The 17,595-nt window shown below is 37.5% G+C and overlaps 1 protein-coding gene, 1 long non-coding RNA gene and 1 pseudogene across 2 annotated transcripts; 2 read left to right on the top strand and 1 right to left on the bottom strand.

The window, feature by feature from the left end:
- The first annotated feature begins 330 nt into the window (after window positions 1-330).
- On the top strand, window positions 331-2,494 carry LOC137743103 ((2S)-flavanone 2-hydroxylase-like). Its single transcript, XM_068483011.1, has 3 exons — window positions 331-1,254; window positions 1,392-1,456; window positions 1,767-2,494. Exons 1-3 carry the CDS (start codon window positions 331-333, stop codon window positions 2,341-2,343), a joined length of 1,566 nt encoding a protein of 521 aa, XP_068339112.1. The 3' UTR covers window positions 2,344-2,494.
- Window positions 2,495-4,446: 1,952 nt separating this feature from the next.
- Window positions 4,447-6,872, bottom strand: LOC137743786 (uncharacterized). The gene is made up of 4 exons (XR_011069529.1): window positions 6,802-6,872; window positions 6,430-6,476; window positions 5,075-5,277; window positions 4,447-4,914 (listed from the first exon to the last, which is right to left on the bottom strand). It is a non-coding gene; the product is annotated as an uncharacterized lncRNA (long non-coding RNA).
- A 473-nt stretch (window positions 6,873-7,345) lies between these two features.
- LOC137743102 ((2S)-flavanone 2-hydroxylase-like) lies at window positions 7,346-9,996 on the top strand (annotated as a pseudogene).
- Window positions 9,997-17,595: the final 7,599 nt, after the last annotated feature.

Here is a 17,595-nt window from a genome sequence, read left to right as displayed (position 1 = left end):
AGTATGCAACAGGCTTGTAGGAGAGTGCTGAGCTGCGATAAGGATTCCCAAAAATGAACTTTTGCAGTGAGATGCAGATTGAGAAATTAGGGTTTGTTGGCAAAAGTTTGGTACAAATATTAGATGGCACGCGTTCGGTGAAAATTTAGAGGAGAAAGTTAGCTGAAACTAACCTTGGCTGATTGGGTGACTACGGTACGACTTTGTATTTATTTAATCATATAAACCTTTTGGACAGTGAAGATGACCACGTTATGTACATATAATATAATGACCATGTTTTGGAATACAACCTGTCAACCATTCTTCCTCTAGCAAGAAGGAGAAGCCATGGCAGTCGTTGAGCTCCTCTCCCTCTTCTCAATTCTCTTCATCGTATTTCTTCTTCTCCGACCCCTCTCTGCCTCCAAATCCCAAACCCTACTCCCTCCAAGCCCCTTTGCCCTACCCATCATCGGCCACTTCCACCTCCTCAGCCCTCTCATCCACCAATCCTTCTACAAACTCTCCCTCCAGTTCGGCCCTTTATTCTCTCTCCGCCTTGGCTCCGTCCCATGCATCGTCATTTCCTCCCCAGACCTCGCGAAAGAGTCCCTCAAGACCCACGAGCTCTCCTTCATATCCCGCTCCCAGTCCATCGCCATTGAGCGCCTCACCTACAACTCCTCCCTTGCATTTGGACCCTATGGACCTTATCATAAATTCATCAAGAAGCTCAGCCTGAACGAGTTTCTAAGCAGCCGTAGCGTCAGCAACTTTGCTTTGATTCGAACCCAAGAGTACGTAAGGCTTTTGAGGCTGTTGGCCAAGAAAGCTGAGAGTGGTGAAGCAGTTAATCTCACTGAGGAGTTACCAAAGCTTTCCTACAATGTGATCGCAAAAATGATGTTGGGGAATTCTAAGGGGTCTAGTAGTGCTGAAGGCAGAGACGAGGAGGCTAGGCTTGTGGTGAGAGAGGTAACAAGAATTTTTGGGGAGTTTAATTTGTCAGATTTTGTTTGGTTCTGCAAGAAGCTGGATTTGCAGGGATTTGGAAAGAGAATTGAAGACACTCATCGGAGATTCGACGCGTTGGTGGAGAAGGTTATTTCAGAACGTGAAGAACTGAGAAAGAAAAACATGAAAAATGAAGGAGGCAATGGTGGCGAGGAGGTGAAGGATTTTCTTGACATTTTGCTCGATATACTGGAAAAAGGGAGTGCCGAGTGTGAGGAGGTGGAATTCACAAGAGTGCACATCAAGGCCTTAATCATTGTAAGTAAAAATTCTTTTTCGTATGACTTTCAGTTCGATTATTTTAAATAAAGGTCAACTTATGGGGATATGCTATTGAAACAACAAATAGAAATGTTAAAGTGAGATTCTCTATGAACCCTTCGCTTATTTTTTAGTTGCTCTCTGATGATTGTGTCGTTGAAATCAAGGAAGTTGGCACAAAATATTCAAGTCCGGAATAGTGGGTAGGAGGAATCTGATGCACGATTGCAATTGTACTTGGGCAATTGGATACTTCTTGGTGTCATTGAGTGTTGTTTGGTCTCTTTGCAAACAAAAGTGGTTTTATCAAATTTTAATTTCAAGACGTTAAGAATTCTCTTTTGTTACTGTTTAATTTTTAGAATATTGTTTTGTTTAGGTCTTCAAGGTCATTTTGCATGAAGTTAATTTTGTCAATAAAATTTTCATATTAAAGTGGGTGAGAAAATAAGAGAATGGGACGTACGTAGGCATAACACCAAAGCTTAATTTTTCACATAACGCCTTAGTGCCTTTTCCTATTATCGAGTCGCTGGGAATAGACGGCTAGTTGTAGAATCAGACGGTCCAAACCTTCCATACATACAAGCCATCATAAAAGAAACACTGAGACTGCACCCATCCGTGCCTATGATCCCAAGAAAGAGTGTACAAAAGTGTAACATTGGAAACTATGTGATCCCAGAAAACACAATGCTATTTGTGAATGCTTGGGCCATTGGAAGGGACCCAAAGTATTGGGAAAATCCTTTGCACTTTTACCCTGAAAGATTCTTAGCACCACTCAGTGGTGGAGGAGATGGAGCGAGTGCATTAGATGTTAGGGGGCAACATTTTCAGCTGCTTCCGTTTGGGACTGGGAGGAGGATATGCCCTGGTTTAAACCTAGCCCTGCAAATGCTGCCAGCCCTACTTGGTGCAATGGTTCAGTGCTTTGATTGGAAAGTTGATGGGGTAAATCAAAAGCATACGAACGGTGATGAACGTGTTCTGGAAATGGATGAACGGCCAGGAGTGACAACTCCACGAGCCCATGATTTGATTTGTATTCCAGTGGCACGTTTTGATCCCGAGTTGTATCCTTAACCCATAAAGCAGGTGAGCAGATTTTAAATGTTTGAAGACTCTGATCAAAAAAAAGTTTGAGGACTTGAAGAGGGTGTCAAACTTATTGGGCAAATTTACCTTTTCTATTTACAATTACATGAAAATGGATAAATAATGTTATTTCTATTCTTAAAAGGGGTGCAAGAAAAAACTCTCCTTCCGTGAGAGACCTTCTCTCATCTGTGAGAGTTTTCTTTCCCCCTTTGGTGAGGGTCTTCATCTTGCCTACCTTCTCAGGCGCCGACTCCGGCTTCGGCTGGAGTCAGTTGCCTCCTTTCCTTTGCTTCTTCTGTTTTCTTCTCTTCTACCCTTCTCTGCTATGTTCTTCTCTTCTCTTTTCTTCTACTACTTCCTCCTCCTGTTTTGTTTCCCAATTTGTTTTGTCTCTTACCTCGTTGGTATGCCTCATTTTTGTTTATCCTTGGTTCGATTTTCAGCCATGTTTCCTATTGAGATTGTGTGTAGAGCTCTGGTGTTTCCAGCACCACCACTTTCTTGTTGCTATCTGCCTTTTTCGATAGTGTTGTTCGTGGGTCTTCACGGATTTCATCTTGATAGTTGGCTTCTTTGTCTTTGTTGCTGGCTATCCTTACTCTATGGATGTGCTCGTGGAGCAGATCGGAATTGGATGGTGCATTTGATGAGGTGTTGCTTGGTTGTGGGTGAGGATTGGAGCAGATCGAAATTCTCTATGGTGGCAGAAGCAGTGGATCTTTCTAGTTGCTCTCTGTTGTGTTTTACCTTTTGGGCCGGCTTTGTTTGTTTGGCCCTTTTGTTTTTCTGTTTGTGTTTGGCCCTTTTGCTTGTTTATAAGTTAATTTTGGGCTCGTGGGTTGTTCCTTTGTTTGTGTTGCTTTTTAGTGTTTATTTTGATAACAAATAACATTCTCGTGATTGTTTGATTTAGAGAATCATTAGATAATAAAGATAATGAATTATTCCCATTATGATGTTTGTCTGCGGTAAATGATGTCACTATATCATTGAAATGGATGAATAACTTTTTACATGTAAGAAACCAACCCCTGCCCTTATCTATCTCTCTCATCAAGTCATATGTCACCCTATTAAGTTTTCTTTTTCGACCCATAAAAATCATAATAAGTACTTTTATGATTAAGGCTTACTTAAGCCTCATGTACATTACATGAAGTCTCACTTTATTTCTACAGTTTGTCATGTCTCACTTTGTTTCCTGTACTCATCCATTGTGTTTCACTTAACTCTATTCTTTAATTGGGTCAAAGAGACGTTAGTTTGGTTGATTTGACAAAGGCTCTTTGATTTTTTCAGTCAATTTTTTACATTTGGGATATCTTAAACCATAAAAATTACCCTATGTGATTCTCAAATTTCCTTCTTAGCAACCCTAAACAATATTATCCCTAAAACTCACAATTTCTTTAAACCATAAAAATTACCCTATGTGACCCCTACCATATTAATGAAACTGATGCTCAACCCAATTGACGGAATGGGATACTGTGTGACACGAAAAATAATTACAAAGGATAAAGTGAGACAGAATCAAGTGTATGTTGTGAAGTGAAATTTTGTCTAGAATACGTAGGGGTACCCAAAAAATAAGCTTTAATGGTTAAACTGGTTACGTAATTGGGGTATAAAGGGCAAAATCAAATAGGGTGACACGTTACGATGAGAGAGCTATAGCTAAAGGATATTGTTTGGCTCCTTATAATTACATGTATCATAATTGAAATCATTCATTCTTTTAATAATTATCTAAAGATCATCTAAAAAGACAATTATTTTGGTTTGAAGTCCGTTTAGTCATATATATATATATGAAACCACAACTTTTTAATAATTTTTTAGACAATATTTTGTAGACCATAATTTTAAATCATACTAGAAAAATTGCCTGCGCTTTGCTGTGGGTTTTGGAACCTTTGTCCACAACAGGCATGAATAATTTGTACAGAAAGATGCACTACAAAGATAGTACGAACAGAGTCATACCCTAAAATGAATCAATGCAGATAACACACATTTCACCGGAGTAAATCCAACAAAATCACAAATCAATACAGGCATCTCTAAAGAATTTAAATGACCAAGAGATGAGGGAACCGAGCTGATAAATATTTAAATAACCAAAAGATGGGTGAACGGAGCTGATGAGAATTTAAATAACCAAGAGATGGGTGAACCACGAGAAGAAAAGTATGCTACCTTATACTATAATTGGAAAGAATTTAAAAATATCTCCCCATCACACTGCCCAGAAGTACAACTCTTAAGGAGAAAGTGAGAATTAAAGAGGTATTCTCCAGATGATTCTCAAAACATCCTTCTACAATTTTTCACCCAATATCTCCTATGTATGATTATAGGTCAAAAGCACAACAGTAATCTGGGTAAGGGGGAAAATCTACCTTAGGAGCCAATAATGAAAGGAAATACAGGCTAAAACGCTCTTTGAATTGTTCCAACTACAGGATAATAGGATTCACTAAATCATTAGAGATTGCAACAATGAGAGAGTATATAAGCTCACCAATGTTCCCCTCTACACGTAGAACAAAATATCTGCAAAACAAATAACATTCAGTCACCACAGATACAAATCAAAATCTACACGTAAAACTTAATGTAAAGGAATCTTATTGAGAGTAATGTAGGCGCATGATGTTTTAACATGAGGAGTCCAATAAAGATATGCTCCGGTTTAGTGAGAATTAGGATAAACCTGCAGCTATCAGTTACAGGTTCCACTGGATGAGGGTGCGCGAGCATATAGTTCACCTGCAAGGATACATCAGACCATCCTTCAATCTCACCGACAACAAACCTACCCTCTCCCTTCTCTCTCTGTCTGAATTCCTTTCAAATGACAGACAAATGCAACCTCCATACATGAAATCACATTTTCGCTTCTCCCAAGCACTAAAGCTGAAAAACAAAGTAGACTTCCAAAATCAAAATAATTGATTTTACCATCCTCAACATGCTCGAAACCCAAAAGAACAAAAACATAAATGAAAGCAAAGGGAATAACTTCAATCATAAATGGACTTAAAGAACTCAATTTAGTGAATTCATTAATCTTCTATCCTTTTTTCCCTCGATTTTCTCGGAAACCAAACAGAAAATGAGAAATGAGTTAAACGCCATTCAAAGGGGAGAAAAGTGCCAATTCCCTATCACTCAATTTCTAATATCAAACAAACAAAATTAATCCAAACCCAATACAACATTAAACGTAAATATTCAAACTTTACTGACTTTTAGCTCTCTGAATTGACTCTCAAACCAAACACAGAAACTAAACCCAGTCTCAAACCAAACACAGAAACTAAACCCAGTAAAAAAATTATCCATTTTTTAAAACCACTTGTCAATTCAACATTAAAAAAAAAAAAGAACAGAAACAGTCCTAATTACTCCACGACACTGCGCTTTTTTTGGTCTAGTAATGCTGCATACATGGAAAACTTAAAGCTCAAAATTAGACATCCACGAAAATTAAATCCTTCAGCAAGGGATACAACTATTAACAAAGATTTGGGAAATTTCAATTTTCTGAATGAAGCATCTCTTCTGAATGACAAACTCAGATCTTGGAAATAAACAATAATATTTTACTATAGGCAAAGAAAAAAGAAGCAAAATGAAAGCCAATATTATAGGTGGTCCGTGGAAATGACAAATTGCACTGCGATAAATCTCCGAATTGCTCATCGTCCACCATCCCCAACTCAAACTCAAATAGAGAGAGGCACTACATGAACTTCTAGAATCCCCAAAAAAAAAAAAAAAAAAAAAAAAAGCCTATTTTGCTAAAGATACCCGAAACAGTGTACAATGCAATCCAAAACCCAATCAAATTAAAATCCCTAATATCAAATTTAAGAATCCCAATTAAACAAAAACTGACCTAATTAATTGGATAACCCCGCGAGTACCAAATGGAAGCAAAACCCATAAGAAAAACCCATCAACTAAAACCCAGCGCAAGGTAAATCATCAACCAAAACTAACAATTTATCAATTACAGTAACTAGGTCAAGCCCACATTGCTAAAAGTTAAAAATGAAAAGATACCTTGCACTGGGCGGCCTCCAGGGCATTTCATGTTCAAACTTCGGGCACTTCATTGGTTGGTGGAAAAACCAACGGAGATCGCAAAGCAGGGATTGAAGAGTTCACAAATCAGGGATTGAAGAGATAACGAAACAGAGATGGAAAGCAAAGTTAATTACTAATTTGTAAACAACTCTTAAAATTTCTCAGGTCAATGCGTGTTTTCATTATTTGAACCAAACGGTATGGATAAAAAGCAAGGAAAGCAATCAGCTGCATATAAGTACCGAAAACATGGAAATTCATAACCCATACGCCGAAAACAAAATCGGAAAGAATTCAAATTAAATTAAATAAACAAGAACGAACAGAAGAAGCGTTTGAATTACTCACCATTGTCGAAAATTCGAATGCAGTAATGGAGGAGGAGTTGCAGAGAGGAACTCTGTTCAGCTACCACTAATTCCATTTACTGAAAAGACGATGACGATTTTTGGTGTGGAAATAACCAACCCGCACCTCAACCTACGGACTATATTACCCTCCTAACTTTTAGTAATTACCCCAGCCCAACACAGATTTAGTGGCAGCAGTGGGTAAATAAAGCAAAATCAAGGGGCAAAAATTTGACTGTAATCCTTCCTCAATTTTAGAATGGATAATTTTATAGACTATATTTTAAAAATGTCAGGAAGACCATATCTTTTAGATAACATGATGTGATGGTTGATGATTGAATACATTCTTTAAGAATTTAAACAATGAATTCAACTATCAACTGTCATATCATGTAATTTACAAAATATAATTTCAATATATCGAGCATTACCATTTTTAGACAGATGATCACGTTTTATTTGCACATATAAGGAGTCAAGGACCACGCTTTAGAGTTTCCAAAACTTATCAACCGTAATTCTTCCTCTCACAATTAACAATGGCAGTGTTCGAGCTCCTCTTCCTCTACTCTATTCTCGTAACCATCCCTCTTCTTATCGTCCAGCCTTCACCTCCAAATCAAAAACCCAACTCCCTCCAAGCCCCTTAACCCTACCCATCATTGGCCACTTCCACCTTGGCCCTCTCCTCCACCGATCTTTCTTCCGGCGGTTTGGCGCCTTATTCTCCCTCCACCTTGGCTCCGTCCCATGCATTGTGGTTACCATGCCAGAGATTGCGAAAGAGTTCCTCAAAACCCACGAGCTCTCCTACATATCCTGTGCTCAAACCATCGAACGCCTGACCTACAATCACTCTATCACAGGATTTGCACCCTATGGCCTTACTATAAATTGATCATAAACCTCAGCGTTAATGATGTCCTAAGCAACCGTAATGTCAGCAACTTTGCTTCAATTTTTAACCCAAGAGTACCCAAGGCTTTGGAGGTTGCGGGCCAAAAAAGCTGAGAGTGGTGAAGCTGTTGATCTCACCATGGAATTACCAAAGCTTTTCAACAATGTGATCGCCAAAATGATGTTGGGGAATTTTAAGGGGTCTAGTGTGAAGGCAGAGACGAGGAAGCTAGGCTTGTGGTGAGAGAGGTAACAAGGATTTCTGGGGAGTTTAATTTGTCCGATTTTGTTTGGTTTTGCAAGAAGTTGGATTTGCAGGGATTTGAGAAGAGAATTGAAGACACTCGTAGGAGATACGACGCAACGTGAAGAATTGAGAAAGAAAAACTTGAAAAATGCAGGAGGCAATGTTGAAGAGGAGGTGAAGAATTGCTTGATCTTTTGCTTGATTTGTTGGAAAAAAAAGGAGTGGTGAGATTAAGGGGGGTCAATTTTGCAAGGATTCACATCAAGGCTTTAATCATGGTACGTAAAAACTCTTTTGGCTCAAATTGTTTTTTTTTTTTTTTTTTTTTTTGTGTTTTTTAATTTGTAACATCTATGCATAATTTTTTTTAAAATGTTTGGAACAAAACTTGATAGTGGAAGGTGGCAAATGAGTTGGACAACTCACATCATTTAATTTCAATTTCAAATTTCTTATTAATTAAAACATTTCAATAAGGAATAAGATAGAGGCGAAAGATACCATATTAGGAAATGTATTCCATTGAAAAATGATAAGATTCCATCAGTTGGTGTTTATACAAATAGTTGTGCACTTGACAGCTCACCATAACAAATCTTACTGTCCTTACCTATAACAGAAAATCAAGGTAATTACTATATTGATGCTGTTAACTTTTGTCTTTTACAAAACTATCCTTAATAATAGGCTTGTGGTGAGAAAGGTAACAAGGATTTTTGTGGAGTTTAATTTGTCCGATTTTGTTTGGTTTTGCAAGAAGTTGGATTTGCAGGGATTTGAGAAGAGAATCGAAGACACTCATAGGACATTCGACGCATTGCTGGAGAAAGTTATTTCAGAACGTGAAGAACTGAAAAAGAAAAACATGAAAAACGAAGGAGGCAGTGGTGGCGAGGAGGTAAAGGATTTTCTTGACATTTAGCTTGATATACTGGGAAAAGGGAGTGCTGAGAGTGAGGAGGTTGAATTTACAAGAGTGCACATCAAGGCTTCAATCATGGTACAAATTCTTTTTCGTATGATTTTCAGTTCAATTATATTAAATAAAAGTTAACTGATGGGGATATGTTATTGACATAACAAAAAAAAAAAAAATCAAATACAAGAGGAAATATGAGAAGAAATGAAAATTCCAAACAACACAAAAAAATTTAGGAAAGTGAATTTGGGAACTTGGGCAAACTATAGTCTTGATTTAGATTTAGACAATTTTTACTTTAAAACTCCTTCTTGTTCAATTAGTTTTGTTTGTGAAGATCGATTTGGGATGTCCAATCTTGATTTATTATTGATTAGTTTTGTTCGGGTTCTTCCTTTTAGCCCCCATTTTTCAAACAAAAATAATATTAGCTCTCTATATTGTCATATTATTCACCTTCAAAGTTTAGATGCCCGTTCTTAATTTCTTATTATTCAGAGCTATAACATATAGGTTATTTAACATTAAAGGGCTTTTAGGAGAATAATGAAATTGGATTTTTCAGGATTTCTTCACGGCACGTACAAATACAACCACCATTTCAATGGAGTGGGCACTAACAGAGCTCATCACCCACCCGGAGGTGCTGCGGAAAGCAAGGGAGGAGATCGAGTCGTTGAGAATAGAAGGCTAGTCGTAGAATCAGACGGTCCAAACCTTCCATACATACAAGGCATCATAGAAGAAACATTGAGACTGCACCCATCTGTGCCTATGATCCCAAGAAAAAGTGTGCAAAAATGTAACAGTGGAAATTATGTGATCCCAGAAAACACAATGCTATCTGTGAATGCTTGGGCCATTGGAAAGGACACAAAGTACTGGAAAAATCCTCTGCACTTTCACCCTGAAAGAGTCTTACCACCACTCAGTGGTCGAAGAGATGAGCGAGTGCATTAGATGTTAGGGGGCAAATGCAGCCAGCCCTACTTGGTGCTATGATTCAATGCTTTGATTTGGAAGTTGTTGGGGTAAATCAAAAGCATATGAACGGTGACAATCGAGTTCTTGATCAAACCCGCACCAGGATACATAATCATAATAATTTACTTCGAATTCAACTTTAAATAGAATCGAACATAAGACCTCTCACTTACAACTGAAGATGAATACTAAAAGACCGTAGTGCTAAGTGGCACAAACAAGTAAACGCTTAAAATGCCGATATGGCATGAAAATCAATATATGATCTAAGACGCTCATATATGTAAAGGCTTTGCATTATTGGATCGAAACGCTATGTGCCTACGTAAGTTGATCGCTCAAATTTGACTTGTATTATCAATCTCTTCAAAGGGAGACATATTGTGGACCCGAAGACATACTCCATTATTTGGTACAACCTCAACCTTACCACACAATCCTGTTCTATTTAATAAGTTGCTCGTTTAACTTGGAAAATATTTTATTTAATTAAGGTTTGATTTGATTTGATTTGGCTTAGGTTTTCTTGTCTTGTGAATAAATGTTTGATTTTATTTATTTTGTGTTATTGCTCCTTTATAATTTTATTAAAACCTCCTTATAGAGAAAATAAAGTATTGAAGTTGCATTCAAGTTTGTGAGATTAATCGAGGATTCCGAAATTTACACTAAGCCCTTTGTTTTCAACATCACTCATTTCGTCAATCTCTTCAAAATTAGACAACATATTGTGGAACTAACTAAAAACATACTCCGTTATTTAGTACAACATCAACTGTACCACACAATCAATTACAACAAACCCTAGACCCAGCATCTCGGTGAACGTCCTCACAGAGACAGTACCCCTTTATATATCCTTACCTTTTGTCTATAATGTCAAAAGCATCTGTATATTCCTTTCACTCTGATCTAATCTAAGAGTGGCACAGCAGATCACTAAGTTGAATAATTACTTAAAATTAGTATTTAGTTGCAAAATCGGTTATTCGATACAAAGTCCACTGATAGAAACTTAAAAAACTCTTTTCTTTTTTTTTTATAAGAAAATACGATTTCATGATTTAGATTGAATATGTACAACATTAAAATCTTGCCGAGATTTCAACTCGGTAGAAGGAAAATGAGCGTTCCACATCAATACAACTTACAATTAATTTCTATTCTCAACGAAAAGGTCTAAGATTATATAGAGAGGTTCCTTAAACCAAGTCACCAAAGAGTGTTGGGTTAAACCAACCTAGCCAAGCGATGCACCACCTTGTTCGAGGTCCGTCGTCCGTGAGCAACCTTCCATTGCGCTTGATTCTTCAAAGTCTGTCTTGAATCATCAAGAATATGTCCGACTGGGGAAGAGTCCTTCACAACCTTGTGAGATAGAGCACTAATGACCAAAAGAACATCACCTTCAAGTTCCAGCAGTGGGAACCTCAGAAGAGAATGCTTTGAATGACAATTTTATTCTTCTCAATGAGAGGTATTTATACAAGGTATACAACCCTAATGCACTAGGAAGAAAACTAATTACACGAGATTACAGGAGATTACACGGAATTGATATCAATTACGAATCCTACCTAAAATACAAAGTCAACACTCCCCCTCAAGTTGGTGCATATATGTTACTCATGCCCAACTTGTGTAAGAAACATGAAAACTTATGACTTGAAACAACTTTCGTGAGGATATCTGCCAACTGATCATCTGTTCTTATTGTCGGTAGCTCAATTATTTTTTCTTCTAATTTTTCTTTGATGAAGAACCGATCAACTTCAACGTGCTTTGTTCTATCATGTTGTACTGGATTATGTACAATGTCACGGGCAGCTTTATTATCACAAAATAATTTCATGGGCTAATCATGTAGTATACCCAAATTGCGAAGCAAGAGCCTAAGCCACAGAATTTCACAAATCCCTAAAGCCATACCTCTATATTCAACTTCTGCACTGGAACGGGCAACCACATTCTATTTCTTACTTCTCCATGTAACCAAGTTACCCCCAACGAATGTAAAGTAACCTGATGTTGAGCGCATATCGTCAATCGAACCCACCCAATTTGCATCAGTATAACCTTCAACTCTAATATTATTATTCCTTTTAAACAAAATTCATTTGCCGAGACTTCCTTTCAAATATCTCAAAATCCTCATCACTGCATTCATATGTTGTTCTCCAGGATCATGCATGTATTGACTTACTACACTTAAGGCATAAGCAAGGTCCGGTCTAATGTGTGCCAAGTACATTAAACAACCTACTAACTTTTGATATCTCCCTTTGTCAACTGGTACTTGATTAGGATCAACACTAAGCTTCAATCATTCCTCTAATGGTGTAGCTACTGGTTGACAAGCTGACATGCCGGTTTCGTGCAACAAATCAATAATATACTTCCTCTGTGATAAGAAAATTCCCGAATTGCTTCTCGATACCTCAATCACCAAAAAATATTTCAAGGATCCAAGGCCGTACGTTCTTCCGGGTCATTACCTGTTACCACCATATTATCTACATACACAATAAGTGCAGTAAGTTTCCCATTTCGTCTTTTCAGAAACAGAGTATGATCAGAGTTACTTTGTTTGTAGCCAAATGCTCTCATAGATTTTGTGAATCTTCCAAACCATGCACAAGGAGACTACTTCAAACCATATAAGGATTTCTTCAACCTGCACACTTTTCTTTTGTATTTATCTGGAGCATTACATCCTGGTGGAAGATCCATATAAATCTCTTCTATCAAGTCCCCATGCAAGAAGGCATTATTCACATCAAACTGCAGTAATGGCCAATTAAGATTTGCAGCCAAAGACAACAAAACAAGGACTGTATTGATCTTGGATACAGGGGCAAATGTATCTGTATAGTCAATCCCATATTTTTGAGTGTATCATTTTGCTACTAGTCTTGCCTTGAAGCGATCCACCGTCCCATCAACTTTGTACTTCATCGTATAGACCCATTTGCATCCCACAGGTTTCTTAGCGGCTGGGAAGTATGTGATCTCCTAGGTAGCATTCTTCTTCAAAGACTTCAATTCTTCATTCATTGTTGATTGCTAACGTGGATCAGCTAAAGCCTCCTGCACACTGTTAGGAATAGATACAGTAGATAATTGATGCACAAATGACTTATTTGATTCTGACAGGTGATTGGTAGACACATAATTACTTAACGGGTATAACACATTAGACTCAGGGTTGGGCTTACTCTTAGGATACCTAGTTTTGCATTTAGGGTCGACTTCATAAGTAAGTTTAGGAATACCTCGATTGACGCGATCAGGGAGACGACGTGATGGTGGTGCATCCGAGATTGAAAACGATTGATTATGGTTATTGGGACTCAAGATTGACTGTGAGATAGCTGGTGACATAGGAATGTTCGATGGTGAGGAAACTAGCAGTGAGCCATCAGGCAGTGAGTTATCTGACGATGTCGACTCGTCCCTTTTAAGGTTTTCAACATTATTTCTATATGAATGATCACTTCTTGTCTCCAAGACATCACCACTTAGTTCCAATCCATTCACATCATTGTTCTCGTGTGAATGATCACCACTTGTCTCCAAGACATCACCACTTAAATCTAAATCATTCACACTATCTATATTTGGAATAAGATAATCAAGAGTTTGAACTTCTGTCTAATTCTTCCCCTAAAGCGAAGACTCGAGATAGGCAAAGTACATATCATTCTCATGAAATGTAACATCCACAATGACAAACAATTTTTTCGTCAGAGGGTGATAACAACGATACCCTTTTTGATTTAAGGCATACCCCACAAACACACACCATAAGGCCCGAGGCTCAAGCTTACTTCTCTGCTGTTTATGAAGATGAACGAAGGCCACACAACCAAACACGTGAGGTGGAAGATTAGGAACTGTAGGAGCATCAACATATGAAGAAAGAGTCTGGAACTGTGTCTGAAAGTCGACTGATTGGGATGGAACACGATTTATGAGATACGCAACTGAGGTGAGAGCTTCTCCCCAAAAAGATAACAGGAGACGCGCCTTAATCCAAGAAGCACGAACAACCTCTAGAAGATGACGATTCTTGTGTTCTGCAACACCATTTTGTTGTGGAGTATATGGACATGTAGTCTGATGAACAATACCATGATGATCAAGAAAGGCATGAAGTTCAGAGTTTATATATTCGCCGCCATTGTCACTTCTGAGAACCTGTATTTGTGACTTATATTGTACTTGTACCATTTTATAAAACTGCTGAAACAAAGAAATAAGTTCACTTTTGGACTTCATCAAACAAACCCCAAGTCATACGTGTGCAGTCATCAATAAAAGTAATAAACCAATGAGCACCACCAAGTGTAGCAGTTTTAGATGGTCCCCAAACATCGAAATGAATGATCATAAACGGGATTGAACTTTTATTCAAACTAGGCAAAAACGAAGTACGATGACTTTTAGCCATTTCACAAACACCACATTTAAAGTTAGAAATATCATGCTTACCAAACGGGCTAGGAAACAACTTTCGTATATAGCCGAACGAAGCATGTCCAAGTCGACGATGCCACAACCAAATCTCCGAAGCTTTATTCCTATCCCCCGGATTTCCTTCCACTGCAAGAGCTTGAGTCAACATTCGAGAACTATTTGATGTCAGCTCCAAGTAGTAGAGCTTCATTTTCCTAATACCATAACCAATCGTCTTGCGAGTTCGAATGTCCTTAAAACACACAAAAAGAAGGCTAAAAAATCACAAGACAATGCAGGACGACAGTTATTTGAGCAACATATAATAAATTATAGTCAAGAGAAGGAACAACAAGTACGATATCAAGACTAAGGGTATCTGAAAGGGAGACGGTTCATTCCCCGATAACAGAGGCAGGATTACCATTAACGACACTGACAATAGTTTTGGTGGATGGTTTTAGGGTTTCTACCTGTCTAGAATCACAAGTCATATGTTCAGTAGCACCAGAATCAATTATCCACGTATTATTCATAACATAGGTAGAAACCTTTAAAGTCTTACCATTGTTACCTGTAGTAGTAGAGGCAAACACTTCCGCAACTATATTTTCAGAATCTACCTTCGCATCAGCAAAAGAGGTATGCGTGGTCGTATTCTTATGTCCAAGTCGGTCGGATAGATTTGGAGACGTACAAGTCCAGACTACCATTCCCAAGCAACTTTAATCAATACGTCACACGGTGATCGGTAAAGCCCAAATTTCCAAGCAAAACAAGCCCAAGAAGCTTCAATTTGCATGGGCCAACAAGAAGGATAGCCCAACAACAATTTAAAATAATAATAATCTAAAAAACCACAAATTTTTCCTTGTCGTGTGGGCCTTAATCAAACTGCCTTTTTTTTTTTTTTTACCATTTTTCCCTTTTTTTTTTTTTTTCCTAACACCACCAATTCTTTTCTCTTCTGTTTGATTCCCCTTTTTCTTTTTTGGAGGCAGATTCTCTGCCCTCCTACTTCTCATGCCCTCCTATTTTGTGTGGTCACGATTAAACCATGTCAACATTTTATATTGCTTTTTTTTATAGAGATAATAAGACAAAAATGAATAGTAATATAAAATGTTGACGTGGCTTAACCGTGACCACACAAATGGGAGGGCACGGGAAGTGGGAGGGTAGAGAATCTGCCTTTTTGTTTTCCTTTCACCTTTTCCTATTTTGTTTTCTTCTCACTTTGAAATAGCAGCAGTGGTATGGTGGTTCAAGGCTCCAACAAGGATAATAGCAGCAAGGACCATATTGCAGTTCAAAGTGCGAGACAGAGTTGCAGCAGTACTGTGGTGGATCAGTCAGATCAACGGGTCGGATGGGAGCAGGTTCGTGGGTCGTCGAACCCCGAGTCGGGTACAGTGCAGCAGCACAAGTCAGTTGGGCTGCAATCTGTGCAATCCTTCACGGCTTCAGATCAAATCAAAAGCAAATAGGCCAGTTGGTCTGTCGTGTCACACAACAAAAAGTGAAACGATTCGATGAATTCGGGTCAACAGTGACGGCGTCGCTCGCTGTTCGTTTCGAATTCAGAGAAGGTAGCAACGACAACAGTCGCTCGCTGATCGAGGTCGGCGCACCACACATGGCTGAGCCACAACAGTGCTATCGCAGTTATGGGTTTTTTTTTTCTTACGACTTGGCTCTGATGCCAAGAAGAGAATGCTTTGAATGATAATTTTATTCTTCTCAATGAGAGGTATTTATACAAGGTGTACAACCCTAATGTAATATGAAGAAAACTAATTACACGAGATTACAGGAGATTACACGGAATTGATATCAATTAGGAATCCTACCTAAAATACAAAGTCAACAACCTCTGCTGCTGTGCACTTAAAAAAAACTCTTTAACAGCCTTAATTAATCTGGACTCTTAACAACCTTAAACTAAATCCGAGATGTCATTCTTATTGATTTTTTGTTTGTTTGTTTGTTTGTATATGTATTGATGAGAAACGGAATTATGAGAAAAATAACAAAAAATGACCATAGCTCCCCAATAATCGAAAATAATATACAGGTGATGCCTGAGTTTTGGCTGCACTGCACCGGCAAATCTGTGTGGAAACGAGAAAAACGAGAATCCATAGCAAATCCTCTGGACAAGGAGCTTTCCTTGACAATTCACGTGACTATTTACATACGTTTAGGATTAAGTCATCTCTATGAATGGAGGAATAAAGCAACGTTGCTCGTACTATGTGTTAGCATTTCATAACGTTTTTTCAATATATATATATATATACACACACCTTGGGTTATAATTTTTTTTATTTTATTTTTTTTATTTTATTAGTTTTTTTTTTTGTCAACGCCTTGGGTTATAATATATTTTGGTTTAGTTTTAGTTATGTCTCGTGTTGGTCTTTCTTAAGACACTTATGCCTCGTGTTGGTTATTTTAATTATTTTATTTTATTTTATGATAAAGATTCTAACTTATTACTTTACTTATATTAATATCTAAACAGTTGTGTTTCATTTGAATAGTCATAATCCTTTTTGAACGGTTTGACAATTTAAAAAAAAAAAAAAATCCTTTAATAAGAATCTCAATTTTCAAATCTTACTATCTTGTTGGCAATACTTGCACGCAAGCATGTACAGAGATGTCTACGGCTTTAGGGCAGCGACATCGTGCTTCTCTTTGGTTCACAAGCAAGATTTTCCAATTATATTATTCTCATTTAATTTTTATATATCTGATAGTGATTATATATTCAATTTGTTATATTGGAATATATATAGTCTTTAAAGGGACATAATCTCATTTTCTTTTGAAAAATAGGGATTAGTTGTGGGCCCAAATAACATCGAACTTCAACGATACGAATGTCTATTTTTCAAGTTGTACATCATAGATCATTCTTACAAAATATTGGTTGAACCAAAAATATTTGAGGTATCTAATTGAGTTCAAAGAGATTGAGGAACACTATGATCTAAAAAACATTGAAATTTCATCGTAACAGTTAAATGGGCAAATGATTTCGAATTAAATTGAATTTTTGCAAGTATGATCTATGAATCAAGATTAACAACGTAGATGGTTCAAATTGTTGAAGTTTGATGTGAAGTGAGTCCCTTAACTAATCCCTACTTTTTTTATAAAATTGAAAATCCCTCCGTATAACGGGTGTGTGTGTGTGTGTGTGTGTGTGTATATATATATATATATATAGGAAATCTTTAAGGGAAGAGATCCTCATAGATCATCCTTACAAAATATTAGCC

This window comes from Pyrus communis, chromosome 8 (assembly GCF_963583255.1).
Source record: "Pyrus communis chromosome 8, drPyrComm1.1, whole genome shotgun sequence".
Taxonomy (NCBI): domain Eukaryota; kingdom Viridiplantae; phylum Streptophyta; class Magnoliopsida; order Rosales; family Rosaceae; genus Pyrus; species Pyrus communis.
This window is presented reverse-complemented; position numbering and strand designations above follow the sequence as displayed.

Coding starts and splice junctions, on each gene's coding strand:
- LOC137743103 (XM_068483011.1), top strand. CDS start 331: ATGGCAGTCGTTGAGCTCCTCTCCCTCTTCTCAATTCTCTTCATCGTA. Junction 1,255..1,391: donor ACATCAAGGCCTTAATCATT/GTAAGTAAAAAT, acceptor CTTATTTTTTAG/TTGCTCTCTGATGATTGTGT. Junction 1,457..1,766: donor AAATATTCAAGTCCGGAATA/GTGGGTAGGAGG, acceptor ATAACGCCTTAG/TGCCTTTTCCTATTATCGAG.